Source organism: Natrix helvetica (genome assembly GCF_964273705.1).
Source record: "Natrix helvetica genome assembly, chromosome: 9".
Taxonomy (NCBI): Eukaryota; Metazoa; Chordata; class Lepidosauria; order Squamata; family Natricidae; genus Natrix; species Natrix helvetica.
The window spans coordinates 16,113,180-16,128,097 of NC_138560.1; the positions used below are offsets into that span (position 1 = coordinate 16,113,180).

General features: G+C 43.5%; 2 protein-coding genes across 3 annotated transcripts in view; both read right to left on the reverse strand.

The window, feature by feature from the left end:
- SELENON (selenoprotein N) overlaps positions 1–14,785 on the reverse strand; it is a 48,797-nt gene extending 34,012 nt beyond the window's left edge. Inside the window, exons 1-2 of the mRNA XM_081961942.1 lie at positions 14,411–14,785; positions 3,615–3,732 (exon numbers count right to left, since the gene is read on the reverse strand). Coding sequence (XP_081818068.1) covers positions 3,615–3,732; positions 14,411–14,614 — 322 coding nt within the window. The 5' untranslated portion in view covers positions 14,615–14,785. The remainder of the gene's footprint in view (positions 1–3,614; positions 3,733–14,410) is intronic.
- The window catches only part of LDLRAP1 (low density lipoprotein receptor adaptor protein 1), a 632,547-nt gene that overhangs the window by 232,805 nt on the left and 384,824 nt on the right, over positions 1–14,918 (reverse strand). Inside the window, exon 10 of one of the 2 annotated variants that reach the window (XR_014176145.1) lies at positions 7,370–7,417. The exons of the other annotated variant lie outside the window; for it this stretch is intronic. The gene's annotated coding sequence lies outside the window, so the exon portion shown is untranslated. Of the gene's footprint in view, positions 1–7,369; positions 7,418–14,918 lie in introns of those variants that run through there. 2 annotated transcript variants of the gene reach the window in all.

Here is a 14,918-nt window from a genome sequence, read left to right on the forward strand (position 1 = left end):
AAGTACTAAGTTCCAGAGACAAAAAACTACAGTTTAAAATGAGATTGAAATAAACCACAATTTAAAATGTAAATGGCATAAAATACAATTTAAAATATAAACAGAAGAGAGTGCAATAATTTAAATTACAAATTAAATAGGCTTAACATTATATTGCAATGTCACCCCGACGTCTCTACCCCGTCGAGTGGTCTTTCCTACAATCTACCGCGTTCTGCTGCACCAACGTTGTCCTTGTTTCCATCAACTTTACAGTAAATTTGGCAATCCATTTCACCAACTGCAAATTAGTATCTAACAAGCAATGTTGCAAAAAGCGCTCTTTGGATTTAGGAGTACTGGTATAAAAGATCCTACCCAACTGGTGTTCCCTCAAATCTGAGTACAGGAGGGGGGGCAATCAAAAATTACGTGGGATATTGTTTCGACTTTCCCCGTCCCACATAAACAGACTCTTTTACTTGCAGGGAGACTATTCCATTACTAGGGAGAACAGGTAAGGTTTGGACTCTCAAGCCACAGAAGCGGATGAGCACTATGCTAGGGCATTGTCACCAAGGTTTTTTATCCTTGGCATAGTTCAGGGGTGTCCAAACTTGGCAACTTTTAAGACTTGTGGACTTCAACTCCCAGAATTCCCCAGCCAGCAGAGCTGGCTGGGGAATTCTGGGAGTTGAAGTCCACAAGTCTTAAAGTTGCCAAGTTTGGACACCCCTGGAACAGTTCAACAATACAAGATTTCTAAGAAGAAAATAATTGAAGGTTGACAGAACCTTTCTAGTTAGTTTCATCTCCTTATAGATATGCAAAGGGCAAGCATGGGCCAAATGAATGCTTCTTTTCTTCCTGTACAGGTAGTCCTTGACTTACAACCATTCATTTAGCGACGGCTTGAAGCTACAACTGCACTGAAAAAGGGACATACGACTGGCCCTCACGCTTGCAGCTTCCCCGTGGCCCTGTGATCAATAATTCCAGCACTTGCCAAATGGCATTCATTTATGATGGTTATAGCTTCCCAGGGTCATGTGATCATTTGGGACCTCCCCTGCTGGTTTCCGGCAAGCAAAATCAACGGAAAGCCAGATTTGCTTAACAACTATGTGATTCACTTAACGACTGCAGTGATTCATGGCAAATAGCTCATAAAATTGTTTATTTCCCTGAAAATAAGACCTTCCCGGATAATAAGCCCAATCGGGCTTTTGAGTGAGTTCATGCGCTAAAATAAGCCCTCCACGAAATATTGCAACACAGCAGCAGCCATGAGGTGACCACGCTCGCTGCCTCCTGCACCTCAAAAATAATAAGACCTCCCCAAAAATAAGGCCAAGCGCTTATTTCGGGGTTCAAAAGAAAATAAGACCCTGTCTTATTTTGGGGGAAACACAGTAGTTATGACAACTGCCTTGTTTAGCAACTGAAATCCTGGTCTCAATTGGGGACGTATGTTGAGCACTACCTGTAAAAGCAACCAGATCCATTTCCCAAGCAAATATATTGTCAGGATGATCCTAAGTAACCAGTAGATGAAAATCTTGACATTATGATACTGCATGCAAGGAGATTTCTGAGCTCAAAGTAGCCCATTGAGACCTCCCCGTGGATAGCTCTTCGGTCACCTGAACAGGTGCCTTCAGCTGTGCTGCATAAGCCCTAGCCAAAATCAGCACATACAACAATGGGAACAGCAGCTTTACCAAAAAAAAATTGTCCTTGATGAGAACAGTATCTGACACGTAAACCTTTCAAAAACAAAGAACAGAGAACTCATTGCCCTTGCCCTTCAAAAATCAAACTGACTTGAGGAAAAAGCTGTGGGCACTTCTGTCTCTCTTTCAGACACACACACACACAATGTACATATATATATTGTAGGGCTGGCATCTATGCATGATGGATTTACAAGGGATATCTTCCCCCTACAGCCCAAGCCATCAAAGGGCAGGCAATTCATACAACTGAAATTCAAGTCAGAATTTACAGTCCCTGAAAAGAAATCATGAACTTTTTATGGGCCACCACACAGCTCCTGATATCTAATCCAACTGTAGCAGCTACTTTATGGTATTATGGCTGTTGCAGAAGAAAAGAGAACGGCTATCGTATAACTATTAAAGCTGATTTCAAGCAGCCATCAGTCTCTTGCATTAGGCTGCTTACGCCACCTAAGTATCTATAAACAGCATACACACACCTGAGAACTCTTCGCTCCAAAGCTTGTAATCATGGCAGAACAAAACAAAATCTTCCCATTTTGGTGGGGCTATTTGCCAAGATAGGAAAGGAAAAGAAAAAAGAGAGATAGCAAAAAACATAATGAACCTGGACCAATGTGTGCTTTGTGTTTGGGAAGGCGATACAGAGATATAGATATATAGAAGCATAGCCAGCTGCACAAACAGGCTGAAGAACAGTTTCTACCTGTGGGCTGTCAGACTCCTGAATGCGAAATAACATCATAACAATACAATAATAATACAATACAATAGTAGAGTTGGAAGGGACCTTGGAGGTCTTCTAGTCCAACCCCCTGCCTAGGCAGGAAACCCTATACCGTTTCAGACATAACTATGTTTATGATGGACCTGTAGGGCTGTGGCAACGGGTAACATGTTCACACTGGCGCAATAGGACTGGGTGTCCATTAATATGATTTATTGGGTATGGGATTTTCTGTCTTCACTGTGAGTTGTATTGTGTTGAGGGGGGTGCACTGAGGGAGCTCAACCAATCTCATAGTACATATGTTGTGCACTGACAAATAAATAATTCTATTTCTATTTCTATTATTTCTATTTCTATTTCTATTCCCATTCCCATTCTATTCTTTCTACTCTACTCTACATTATTGGAACAGTCCCCTCATGGAAGCCATTTTGAGATAGCACCGACCCCATGTTCTCACAATGGGAATCTCACAATTCTCTGATTTTTTTTTAAAGGTAGGATCTTTCCTTATTAGTGACAATAACATCACTGCTGAACAAAACAAAATCAGTGGGAGAAATTCCATCCTGGGCTCACTCCTTGTGAATTAAAGGAAATACTGTACAGGAAATCAAGGAAGTTGTATAAAATATAAGATCATTTTACAATTAAAAACAAGCCATTTCCACATAGACACACACACCGCTTAGAGACTTCATAACTAAAGAAGTATAAGACACATATTTAAGCCATGAGGGAAAAAAATGGTAGAAATGTTTTTGCACATCACCGATATTTAGCAGTTAATAGTTGATAACCAGGCATTGCCAGGGTATTTATTTATAAGGGGAAAATGTGTGGACCAAACGTAATTTCTAATGTTGAATTTTCTCCCCTACCAGAGGGAGCCCCCTTGTGAAGTAATGCAAATCTGTTACCATGGCAACTATACTGTGCTGTACAGTAAAAGCCATTTTAGGGCACAACAGGCTGTATCTTACCTCCCGAGGTGTTTTAGGGGTGTATTATCCCCACAGTATTTGTTTCCAGAGAGTAAGTCATTTGTGTATCAAGTTTGGTTGAAACTGCTTGAGGTGTTTCAGAGTAATGCTGGAGAACACACACACACACAAACGTTTTTATATTAGCAGTTATTTGTGCTCTCAATTTCTTAAAACACTTACCAGTCAGTTTCTCCGCAATTGGTTTGAATTCCTCAGGACTGATGAACAAATCATTGTTAGTATCCAGGGAAGAGAAGAGGAAAAGGCCCTCATTTCCCAGAGATTTCAGGGCTGTTTCCTAAGTGGAAGGAAAGGGATTTTTTAAGTCATACATTCATGAAATAAAGAAATTCAAATTAATCGTCGGTCTTGTCACCCAAGCTAGTTACATGATATGCACCTGGGCAGGTAATAAGCTCCTTCCTTCAGACAAATGAAATGAGCAGATAGATCATTTCATCAAAACATGTATAATGCAGAACAGCTAGAAAATGATTTTTCCAATTTGGTATCGTCACGTTGAAGAAACTCCAGGAGGGAAAAGATTTCATTTTTGTTTAATTTTTAATCTTATACATACATTTGTGAACATACATTCTCACTGTTATTATTCACATTGCGTATTAGCAATTTTAAATATTCATTTTTCCACATAAAAGTTGCTTTGCTTACCATCCCATACGCCCATTTTATTCCACCACAACCCTGCTTTTCTTCCTTCCTCCCTCCCTCCCTCCCTCCCTCCCTCCCTCCCTTCTTCTCTACTTTCTTCTTTCCTCCTCTCCTTTCCCTTTTCTTCTTCCCCTTCCTCTCCCCCACTTCTCCCCTTCCCCTTCCTACCCAATCTCCTACTCTTCTCCTCCATTTCTTCCTCTCCTTTCCTCTTTCTTCTTTCCCTCTCCTAGGAAAGGATTGGCCTGTTAATTTTATCTCATTTTTAAAATGTTATTGTCCTATTAATTGGGTTTGTTTTTTGGATACGTATCTAATTTCTTTTTAACTTTCGTTATATGTGTTTTTTAATGTTGTACGCCGCCCTGAGTCCTTTGGGAGAAGGGCGGCATATAAATCCAATTAAATGAAACGAAATTTCATTTTGATGGAAGCAGTCAGACATGCTGAAAGAAAGCAAGTACAGGTAGTGCTCAACCTACGACCGCAATGGAGCCTGTCCATCATGGTCATAAGTCGTGACTATTGTAGCTATTGTAGCTTGATTAGGTGTCAGCCATTGTGGGTTGGCCCATAAAAGCTCGTGATTTTCTTATCTTTTTTATTATGGCGGTTGTTAAGTGAACGCTGTGGCCATTAAGGGAATCCCATGGTTTGGTATGGAATTTGCTGAATACCAGAAGTAAATGCTGCTTTCTGGCAAAACCATCACGGAACAGAGTAGTAGCAGCCCAGCCCAGTCACATGACAGCAAGGTGGGTGACTCTCAAGCCTTCAGACCTGGGTCAAAAAAAACAGCGCTCAGGTAAATCTGCCAGAACTTCAAATTGTCATGAAAGGACTAGTCATAAACCAAGGACTACCTATGTCAGGAGTGTCCAAACTTGGGAACTTTAAGACTTGTGGACTTCAACTCCCAGAATTCCCCAGCCAGCATGGCTGCCTGGGGAATTCTGGGAGTTGAAGTCCACAAGTCTTAAAGTTCCCAAGTTTGGACACCCCTGTGTTAGTTGGTCCGAGGAAACACCAGTTTGAGGAAGGTATTAGCTATCATCATCATCATCATCATCATCATCACCTTTTAATGACCCCATAATCCTTTGCGGGGTGTAGCCTGGGCAACTGAATGAAGCTGAGTGCTTACTGGCCGGATGCCCTTCCTGTCACCAGTGCGGAGTTATATTCGGCAGATATATTCTCATCATGCTGAGAGAGAGAGAGAGAAATATCTGCCTCTACCTAGGATCAAACTCACAGCCTCCTGATTGCGAGGTGAGAGCGCCACCTCTAGGCCACCACACTCAGGGGTTGCCACAACGAAGAGGGAGTCAAACTATCCTCCAGGGCACTTGAGTGTAGAACAAGAAGCAATGGGTGGAAACTAATCAAGGAGAGAAGCAACTTAGAACTGAGGAGAAACTTCCTGACAGAACAATGAATCAGTGGAACAACTTGCCACCAGAAGTTGTGAATGCTCCAACACTGGAAGTCTTTAAGAAGATGCTGGATAGCTATTTGTCTGAAACAGTATAGGGTTTCCTGCCTAGGCAGGGGGTTAGACTAGAAGGCCTCCAAGGTCCCTTCCAACTCTGCTATTGTATTGTATTGTATAACCATTCATGAGAAAGGTATTAGCTATGCTTGTGAAAAATGCATGCATCATCTTTTTGTTTTTTCTTATTTTTCAAATTTAGAATCCAATCATCTCCCTCAAAGAGGGATTCTTTTCCTTTCTGGCACAGAAAACAAAATCTTCACCCAGCAAGACTAACATCACAGGGGTGAATTATGTTAGGAAAAGGTGAAGAGAAGAAAACCAATCTCCTCTTTCATTTTCACTCCTTCTAAGGCAAAACCTTCTGATACTAATTTTTCCAGAACATACTCTCCAAAGTGGAGGTTCGTGATTGCAATGGCACCTGTTTTAGTCTCAAGCAAAGGCAAATTAGAAATAGGCTGAGGCGTTATAGAAGGCAAGCCAACTTTACATGGTGAAATCAAAAGATAATCACCTCCCTGCTATTTGCTAGAATAGCAGGCATAAAAAGATCGGGTTGTTATCATATTTACCTCACAAAAGCACTTAACTGAAGAGAATTTTATGTCATAACTGCATATTAGAATTGAACTGAAAAGCGACCAAGACACGAACTTCCCCAGCCTCTGTTTTGTCAAAAGGTTTGCTGTTCACAAGGAATTTGAGTCTTTCAGGCAGCTCCAAGACCTGAGATTATGGTTAAGGAACCAGAGATATTTATCATGCTTATGTAATCAACCAAGTACATGGTCAGAAATTAAAAGAAATTAAAAGACGCTTGTTCCTGGGGAGGAAAGCTGTGGCAAATCTAGACAGCATACTAAAAAGCAGAGATATCACCCTGCCAACAAAAGTGTCTATAGTCAAGGCTGTGGTTTTCCCAGTTGCAATGGATGGCTGTGAAGGATGGACCATAAGAAAGGCTGAGCACCAAAGAATGGAGGCCTTTGAACTCTGGTGCTGGAGAAGACTCCTGTGAGTCCTTTGGATTGCAAGGCGATCCAACTGGTCAATCCTAGAGGAGATCAACCCTGACTGCTCTTTAGAAGGCCAGATCTTGAAGAGGAAACTCAAATACTTTGGCCACCTAATGAGAAGGAAGGATTCCCTGGGAAAGAGGCTCATGCGGGGAACGGTTGAGGGCAAAAGAAGAAAGGGACGACAGAGAATGAGGTGGCTGGATGGAGTCACCGAAGCAGTCGGTGTGAGCTTCAATGGACTCCAGAGGATGGTAGAGGACAGGAAGGCCGGGAGGAACATTGTCCATGGGGTTGTGATGGGTCGGATATGACTTTGCAACTAACAACAACAACAACAACAACATGATCAGAAAAATTATATGTACAGCGTTCTCAAATATGGCAGAAGGCTCTGGAGCTGCCTAATCTTGGAAAGCGATTATCCCTGTCCAGCAATGGAATAAAACTGAAGCCTCAGATTTAAGAATGGAAGAGTAGGAAACACTTTTAAAAATGCACTGCAAAAATTAACAAAACTCAAGTTAACTCATTCCGTTAGAGGTAGTCCTCGACTTACAACAGTTCGTTTAGTGACCATTCGAAGTTACAGCGGCACTGAAAATAGTGACTGACGACCATTTTCCGCTCATGACCATTGCAACACCCCCACGGTCATGTGAGTTACATCGAGATGCTTGACAGCTGACTCAGACTTATGACGGTTGCAGTGTTCAGGAGTCATTTTGCGACTTTCTGAGAAGCAAAGTCAATGGGGAAGCCAGATTCACTTAACAACCATGTTACGAATTTAACAGCTGAACTGATTCACTTAACAACTGTGACAAGAGGAATGGAAGGATTAATACACGGATAAACCTCCAAATGCCTCAATGACCCTCTAAAACAGTCTTTCTCAACCTTGGCAACTTGAAGATGTCCGGACTTCAACTCCCAGAATTCCCCAGCCAGCTGGCTGGGGAATTCTGGGAGTTGAAGTCCGGACATCTTCAAGTTGCCAAGGTTGAGGAACACTGCTCTAAAAGGATGCAAATGAGCAGCTGTCTGCAAGGAATATAAATCCTTCCATTCCCCACCCTCCTGTCAGAACTGAAGAAGCTTCTTGCATGAGAAGTGAAACATCTTCAAAAGAAAAAACAAGTAAGTCCAGTTGTCTCCTGAAAAAAAGCACCTTTGGGTCACAAGTGGTGACCGCGGGGCCCTGGGATGCTGCAACCCTCCAGCTGTCAAAACACCCAAGTTTTAATCACATCTGTGGGGATGCTGTGATGTTCGTAAGTGTGAGGACTACTCATAAGGCACATTTTCCCAGCGCCATTGTAACTCTGGACGGTCACTAAATGAATGATTGTAAGTCAAGGAGTACCTACAGATACCTCCAGACAATACCTCCCAATAGATTTCTTTTGAGACTGGACACCTAGAATGAAAAATACTGCCTCCCTCTGGATTTTCCCCGCCTGTTTTTGGTATGACTTAACATCAAACCTTCAACTCTCTATATGCAAACCTTGTATAGGTAGTCCTCAATTTACAACAGTTCATTTAGTGACTGTTCAAAGTGGCACTGAAAAAAGTGACTTATCAACGTTTTTTCACACTTACGACCTTTGCAGCCTCCCCATGATCACGTGATCGAAATTCAGATGCTTGGCAACAGGTTTCATACTTATGACCGTTGCTATTAGCCAAGATCATGTGATCACCTTTTGCAACCTTGATCTGCAAAATCAAGGGGGAAGCAAGATTCACTTAACAACCATGTTACCAACTTATCATATGCATTGATTGACTTAACAACTGTGGCAAGGAAGGTCGCAAAATGCACTTAACAAATGTCTCACTTAACAGAAATCCTGGACACAAAGGTGGTCGTAAGTCAAGGACTACCTGTACTCTGATCATTGACCCATAATTGTTCTCCTGATTGCAAAACATTTATATAGGAAGCTACATAGTCTGCAGTGTGATGTTTGGCCCCCATACATTCTGTCTCATGGCTGAGATGTAGCAGCTGTTATTTAAAAAAAAAACATAGTTATATTATCCCACAAGTTCCCATTAATTTCTATGAGTCACTTAAGGCAAATGCTCTGCCTGGGTTGAGCCCACAGCTCACATTCCTTCTAACTTAGCTCATTACTGCCAGGGTGACAAAAATTGCTTAATTCAGACAGTGTTTTGGAGAGATAAGAGAAAAAAGGAGACATAAGTCGTTACGATTAGAAGTATGGAAACTGCAGTTTTTTGGATTGTAGGGTAATGGATGCTGGACTCAGTGGATAAGACGTTGAGTTTGTTGAACAGAAGGTCGGTAGTTCGAATCCCTAGTGCCGCGTAATGGAGTGAGCTCCTGTTACTTGGCCCAGCTTCTGCCAACCTAGCAGTTTGAAAGCACGTAAAAAATTCAGGTAGAAACATAGGGACCACCTTCGGTGGGAAGATAACAGCGTTCCATGCTCCTTCGGCATTTAGTCATGCTGGCCATATGACCACAGAGACATCTTCGGACAGCCCTGGCTCTTCAGCTTTGAAACAGAGATGAGCACCGCCCCCTAGAGTCGGGAACGACTAGCACATATGTGCGAGGGGAACCTTTACCTTGACTTAATGGATGCTAGAGTCCAGCAGTACCTCAAAGAGCACATGTTCCTCATCCTTTCAAGTACATGTCCCTTTAAAACATGTGGACTTCAAATCCCAGAATTCTCCTGTGGAAATCTGGGAGTGGAAGCCAATAAATCTTAAAAGTTGCCAAGGTTGAGAAACACTGGTCTATGAGCGAGTAATCTCAAGAAAGGTTGGAGGGGGTGAGTTTAAAATTTACTCCTGTCATCTGCTTTGGAGTGCAGGCAGACACACACACACCCACCCACCTCCCTAGAGCAATTGGTTTTCTTCCCTCTGCAGGCTTCCATGCTGCTTGCTGCCCCATTAAAGTTCCCACAGCTCTGAAGAGCATTTATTTTCCATCTGCTATCTGCCAGCCTAAAAGGATGCTAATGCTGCCTGAACGCTGCTGTTGTTGTCAATTATGGTCAGGAAAGCACTTAAGTGCCTTGCAGGGCTGTCTCCAAAGTAGAAATGGGTTGGGAATGGATCCCAAGCTAGGACTCAGAAGAGATGAAGAGCCCAGGAGCTGCAAAAGCTCTGACATCACTAAGCACTTAAGGCCAGGACATTATTTTAGTGGCGCTAGCCCAAGGCTGTTTGAAATGCAGCGAGGTACCAACCAGTTATCCGTTTGACTGAGCAATGCCATTAAAATGCCTACAAGTATAATAATGTTCTGGAAGGTGGGGGATGTTGATTTCCCAAATACGTTTCTTTCCCCCAGGGTATTTGCGCTACCTGCAAAATGGCAAGCGTCAAAACCTGGAATCTGCAGGCACCATAAATAAGACTTAGGGGGGGGGGGACCCAAAACAAAATAAAAAGATTATTTCTACCCAGTCCTAACAATCTGCAACCGTCTGTACCTAACGGTGATCCTCGACTTTGGCAAGGAGTCTTGGAGAGTCACGAACCAATTAAGCGAACTGTCTCCTGCAAACTCCACTCCCTTTTTGCTCCTCTTTTTTGTTTAGCAACTGTTCAAAGTTAAAACGGCACTGGAAAAAGGGACCTGCAACTGGTCCTGGCAGTTAGGGCTGTTGCAGCATCTTTGTGGTCACATGATCAAAATCCGGGCACGTGGCAACAACTGGCAAGCATTTACTATGGTTGCAGCCTCTTTTTTGACCGAGGCTTCCCAAGAGCATGAAGCAAACTCCTTGTCCCGACAAAAAACCCTTTTATTAATTGACTGTGAATTCTGCTCTTTCACATCCAGCAAAGTCTTTCAAAGGAGGATTTACAGCCACAGACCTTATCTGGCTTGGAGAGCTGCCAGGCTCCTATCTGCAAAACTTGGCAAGGAGTCTTGGAGAGTCACGAACCAATTAAGTGAACTGTCTCCTGCAAACTCCACTCCCCTTTTGCTCCTCTTTTATTTCCTCTGGGAGGGGCCATTCATCATCCACCTGTGGCCTTACTCCCAAGTCGACCCCTGTTCTTTAGCTGTTCCCTTCATCTGGCAATTCTGCACATGCGCCCACTGGAAACAGGCTCCAGCTGTTCCTCTGCTTCATTGATGTCTGACTCTGAAGGCAGCTGATAACTGTCAGACGGCCCTGGCCCCCTCTCTGCCTCCAATGCAGAGCCCTCATCAGAGCCTTCCCCAGACTCCAGGACTGGCCCATGTTCCTCCCCAACCTCCTCACTGTCCGAATCTGCTGCCAGCTCCACTGGCCACTGATGGGCCACAACAGCATCCTGGGGGGGACACTGGATTCTGATTTGTGACCTTCCCAGTTGGTTTCTGACAAGCAAGTCAAAGAGGGAAGCTAGATTTGCTGAAGGACTACGTGATTCTCTGAACAGCATGGATTCTTTTTAACAAGAATGGCAACAATGGTCATAAAATTGTGCACGACTCGCTTAGCCACTGCCTCACTTAGCACTGGAAGTACCAGTTCTAAAAGTGGTTGTAAATCGAGGAATACCTATATTTAGGAATTAGTTTAGTGGGGGGGTGCTGATAAGATATCCTCTGCCCCTCCCTTCAGGAACCATCTTTAAAGCAATTGAGGTCTGCAAAGAATCCAATCAGTTGTATGTATTTAGAAGTTCATTCTTTTGTCTGTCCTCAAATGCCCTCCCCGCCCCCCTTCAGTTTTATGGCACCAGGACAGCTGATACCCAATGAAAACAATTCTATTAATGCTGCTTGAGTATGGCTGCCTGTCTTATGTACATAACCCTGGGGAGCTCAGCTTTTATTACCCTAGTCATAAAAAGATGAAAGAGCCTTCAAAAACGTCCAGCACTCCAAGAACAAGGACTCTTCCAAACATCAACATTCACAACACATGTACAATTATTTCTAATAAAAACACTTCTGAATTTTATGGGGCTTATTTCCCACCCATCCCAAACAATACAAGCTGTTGCCCAATTTTTATACAGTTCTTTAGTTGGGAGAAATACCTTTCATACTCCTTAGGAGTATGAAATACCTTTCATACTCCATTGTTGGGTATCCAGTCCAAACAACCACAGAGTTCTGGTCCCACTTTAGGCATGAAACCTGGGTGGATGACTTTGGGTCATCCTAACCCAGGGGTGTCCAAACTTGAGAACTTTAAGACTTGTGGACTTCAACTCCCAGAATTCCCCAGCCAGCATGGCTGGCTGGGGAATTCTGGGAGTTGAAGTCCACAAGTCTTAAAGTTCCCAAGTTTGAACACCCCTGTCCTAACCCATCACACAGAGTTGTGGTTGTGGGGAAAATAGGAGGCAGGAGTATGAGGTGTGTTCACTGCCGTATGTGTGTGTGTGTGTGTGTGTGTGAGAGAGAGAGAGAGAGAGAGAGACAGACAATGTATATACATCCTGCCCCACACATCCCTACGACCAATTCGCTCACACAGAGAGGGACTTCTCCGGGTGCCGTCCGCCAAACAGTGTCGGGGGGGCGACACCCAGGAGCAGAGCCTTCTCTGTGATGGGCCCAGCCCTGTGGAATGACCTCCCCCGTGACATCAGGATTTCTTCCGATCTCCGCTCCTTCCGTGTACAGCTGAAGACCCACCTCTTTCAATTATCTGGCCTGGCTCAACCATAATTTTTCTTACTCCTCCTGACTGTCTTTTTAAATTTTAAATTTTAATTTTACATTGGGTTTCTTACAACTGGGGTATTTTAATGGTGATTTTTAACTGTCTATGTAATTTGTTACCTCCTCCGTGCATGTGTGTCTTTGTATATATGTATGTTTATGTGTTTGTACACATGTTTTATGTTCTATATGCTCCATTGTACGCCGCCCCGAGTCCTGTCTGGAAAGGGAGCGGCTAATAAATCCAAATTTATTATTATTATTATATTATATTGTATGTGTGTAAATACATACATAAAATAGATGTTCTCCAATGCCACAGGACACAGGTACACACAATCCTAGCTAATCCATCTGTATGGATGGATGTAGAGCCATCAGATAAACAACTAGCAGATGTACTTTATATCTGACCGTTTTTACCTTACAAGGAGGTTGTGTGTGTGAGGCCGAGGCCCCTTTGCCTTTCCCTGGATCAGGATTGCGTTTTGCACATCCAAAACATCAGTTACTCAAAGCTAGGTTAATGTCAGAATGGGATCAAACCCCTTCTGAGCCCCCTTCTAACCTGTGAGTCAAAAGCACCATGGGGAGGACCCTATCTTTACTCCCCACCATCTCCAGAATAAACCCCAATGACCTCAAAAGGCCTTAGGAACACCTGGTAGACGGCAGGCTCCATCCACTCCTTGGGGTTACAGTACTTTATCATGAGCTAATACTTAATTATGATTACATTCAATATAATATCTCTCCCTCTCTCTCTCTCTCTCTGCATGTGTGTCTAGATAGATAGATAAATAAATAAATAGATAGATACAGATACACACACACACCAATATACACAAAAAAGACACCAGAACAATTAAGACACAAGATGTTTTTTCCCTGAATGCCATCACTCTGCTAAACAAATAATTCCCTCAACACTATCAAACTGTTCACCAAGTCTGCATTACTATTACTATTCATCTTCTCATCCTTCTATCACCCATCTCCTCCCACTTATGACTGTAACTTTGTTGCTTGTATCCTTACGTTTATATTGATTGTTTCCTAGCATGATTTGATTGCTTACTTGTACCCTATGACTATCATTAAGTGTTGTACCTTATGATTCATGACAAATGTATCTTTTCTTTTTATGTAGACTGAAAGCATAGGCACCAAAGACGAATTCCTTTTGTGTCCAATCACACTTGGTCAATAAAGAATTCTTTCTTTCTTTCTTTTTTTCTTTCTTTCTTTTTCTTTCTTTCTTTTTCCTTCCTTCCTTCCTTCCTTCCTTCCTTCCTTCCTTCTTCTTTCTTTCTCTTTCTTTCTTCTTCCTTCCTTCCTTTCTTCTATCTATCTATCTATCTATCTATCTATCTATCTATCTATCATCTATCTATCTATCTATCTATCTATCTATCTATCTATCATTAAGTGTTGTACCTTATGATTCATGACAAATGTATCTTTTCTTTTTATGTAGACTGAAAGCATAGGCACCAAAGACAAATTCCTTTTGTGTCCAATCACACTTGGTCAATAAAGAATTCTTTCTTTCTTTCTTTTTCTTTCTTTCTTTTTCCTTCCTTCCTTCCTTCCTTCCTTCCTTCCTTCCTTCCTTCCTTCCTTCCTCTTTCTTTCTCTTTCTTTCTTCTTCCTTCCTTTCTTCTATCTATCTATCTATCTATCTATCTATCTATCTATCTATCATCTATCTATCATCTATCTATCTATCTATCTATCTATCTATCTATCTATCTATCTATCTATCTATCTATCATCTATCTATCTATCTATCATCTATCTATCATCTATCTATCTATCTATCTATCTATCTATCTATCTATCTATCTATCTATCTATCTATCTATCTATCTATACACGCACATATATAAATACACACACACACATAATATTGTATATTATATTCAATATAAGATAATGTAAAATATAGGATGAAATGTAATATGAAATATACCATATCATGCTACTTAATCACGATTATGTGATGATTACCATTATCAGTCTAAGTCCCCTTCAACGTCCCGAGACCCCAGGGCTGCCCCCCGCCAACCCACTACACTCCACCCATCCGCACCCTCCGAAGACACCCCCCCCCCGCCGCGCTCCTCATTACCTGTCGCCGGGCAGCCTCGGCGTCCCGGTAGTATTTGGCCGCCAGCAGCGCCGCCAGGAAGGCCAGGGCCAGGGCCAGCCGCGGCAACCGAGCAGGCGGAGGCGCCGGTGGCGGCGGGCGCCCAGAACCGCCTCCCTGGGAGGCCTCCGGAGGCGAGGCGGCCTGTTCGGGCGGGCGGCCCTCCTGTTTACCGCCGCGGGCCATGGCCGCCGCTGGCCGGGGAAGCGCCTCGCTTGGGATGCAGAGAGGCGGCGGCGGCCTTGCGCTTCTTTCGCGGACCGCTAAAGCGGCGACGCCGCCCTCTCGGGGGGACCCTCAGTCGACCGGCGGCTCCGCTTCGGCCTCGGGCGGCGCGGCGCGGCGTGGCGGCGGAGCTTCCCGCTGCCCTCTGCCGCCTCCCGCCTTTCCTGCGCTGGTCCAGGCGGCCTGTGTGGGCTTCCTCCCTCCTCTTCCTCTCCGCGTCTTCCCACCAGCGCCCCTCGGGGCCCGCTAGGCCGGCTCGGAGTTG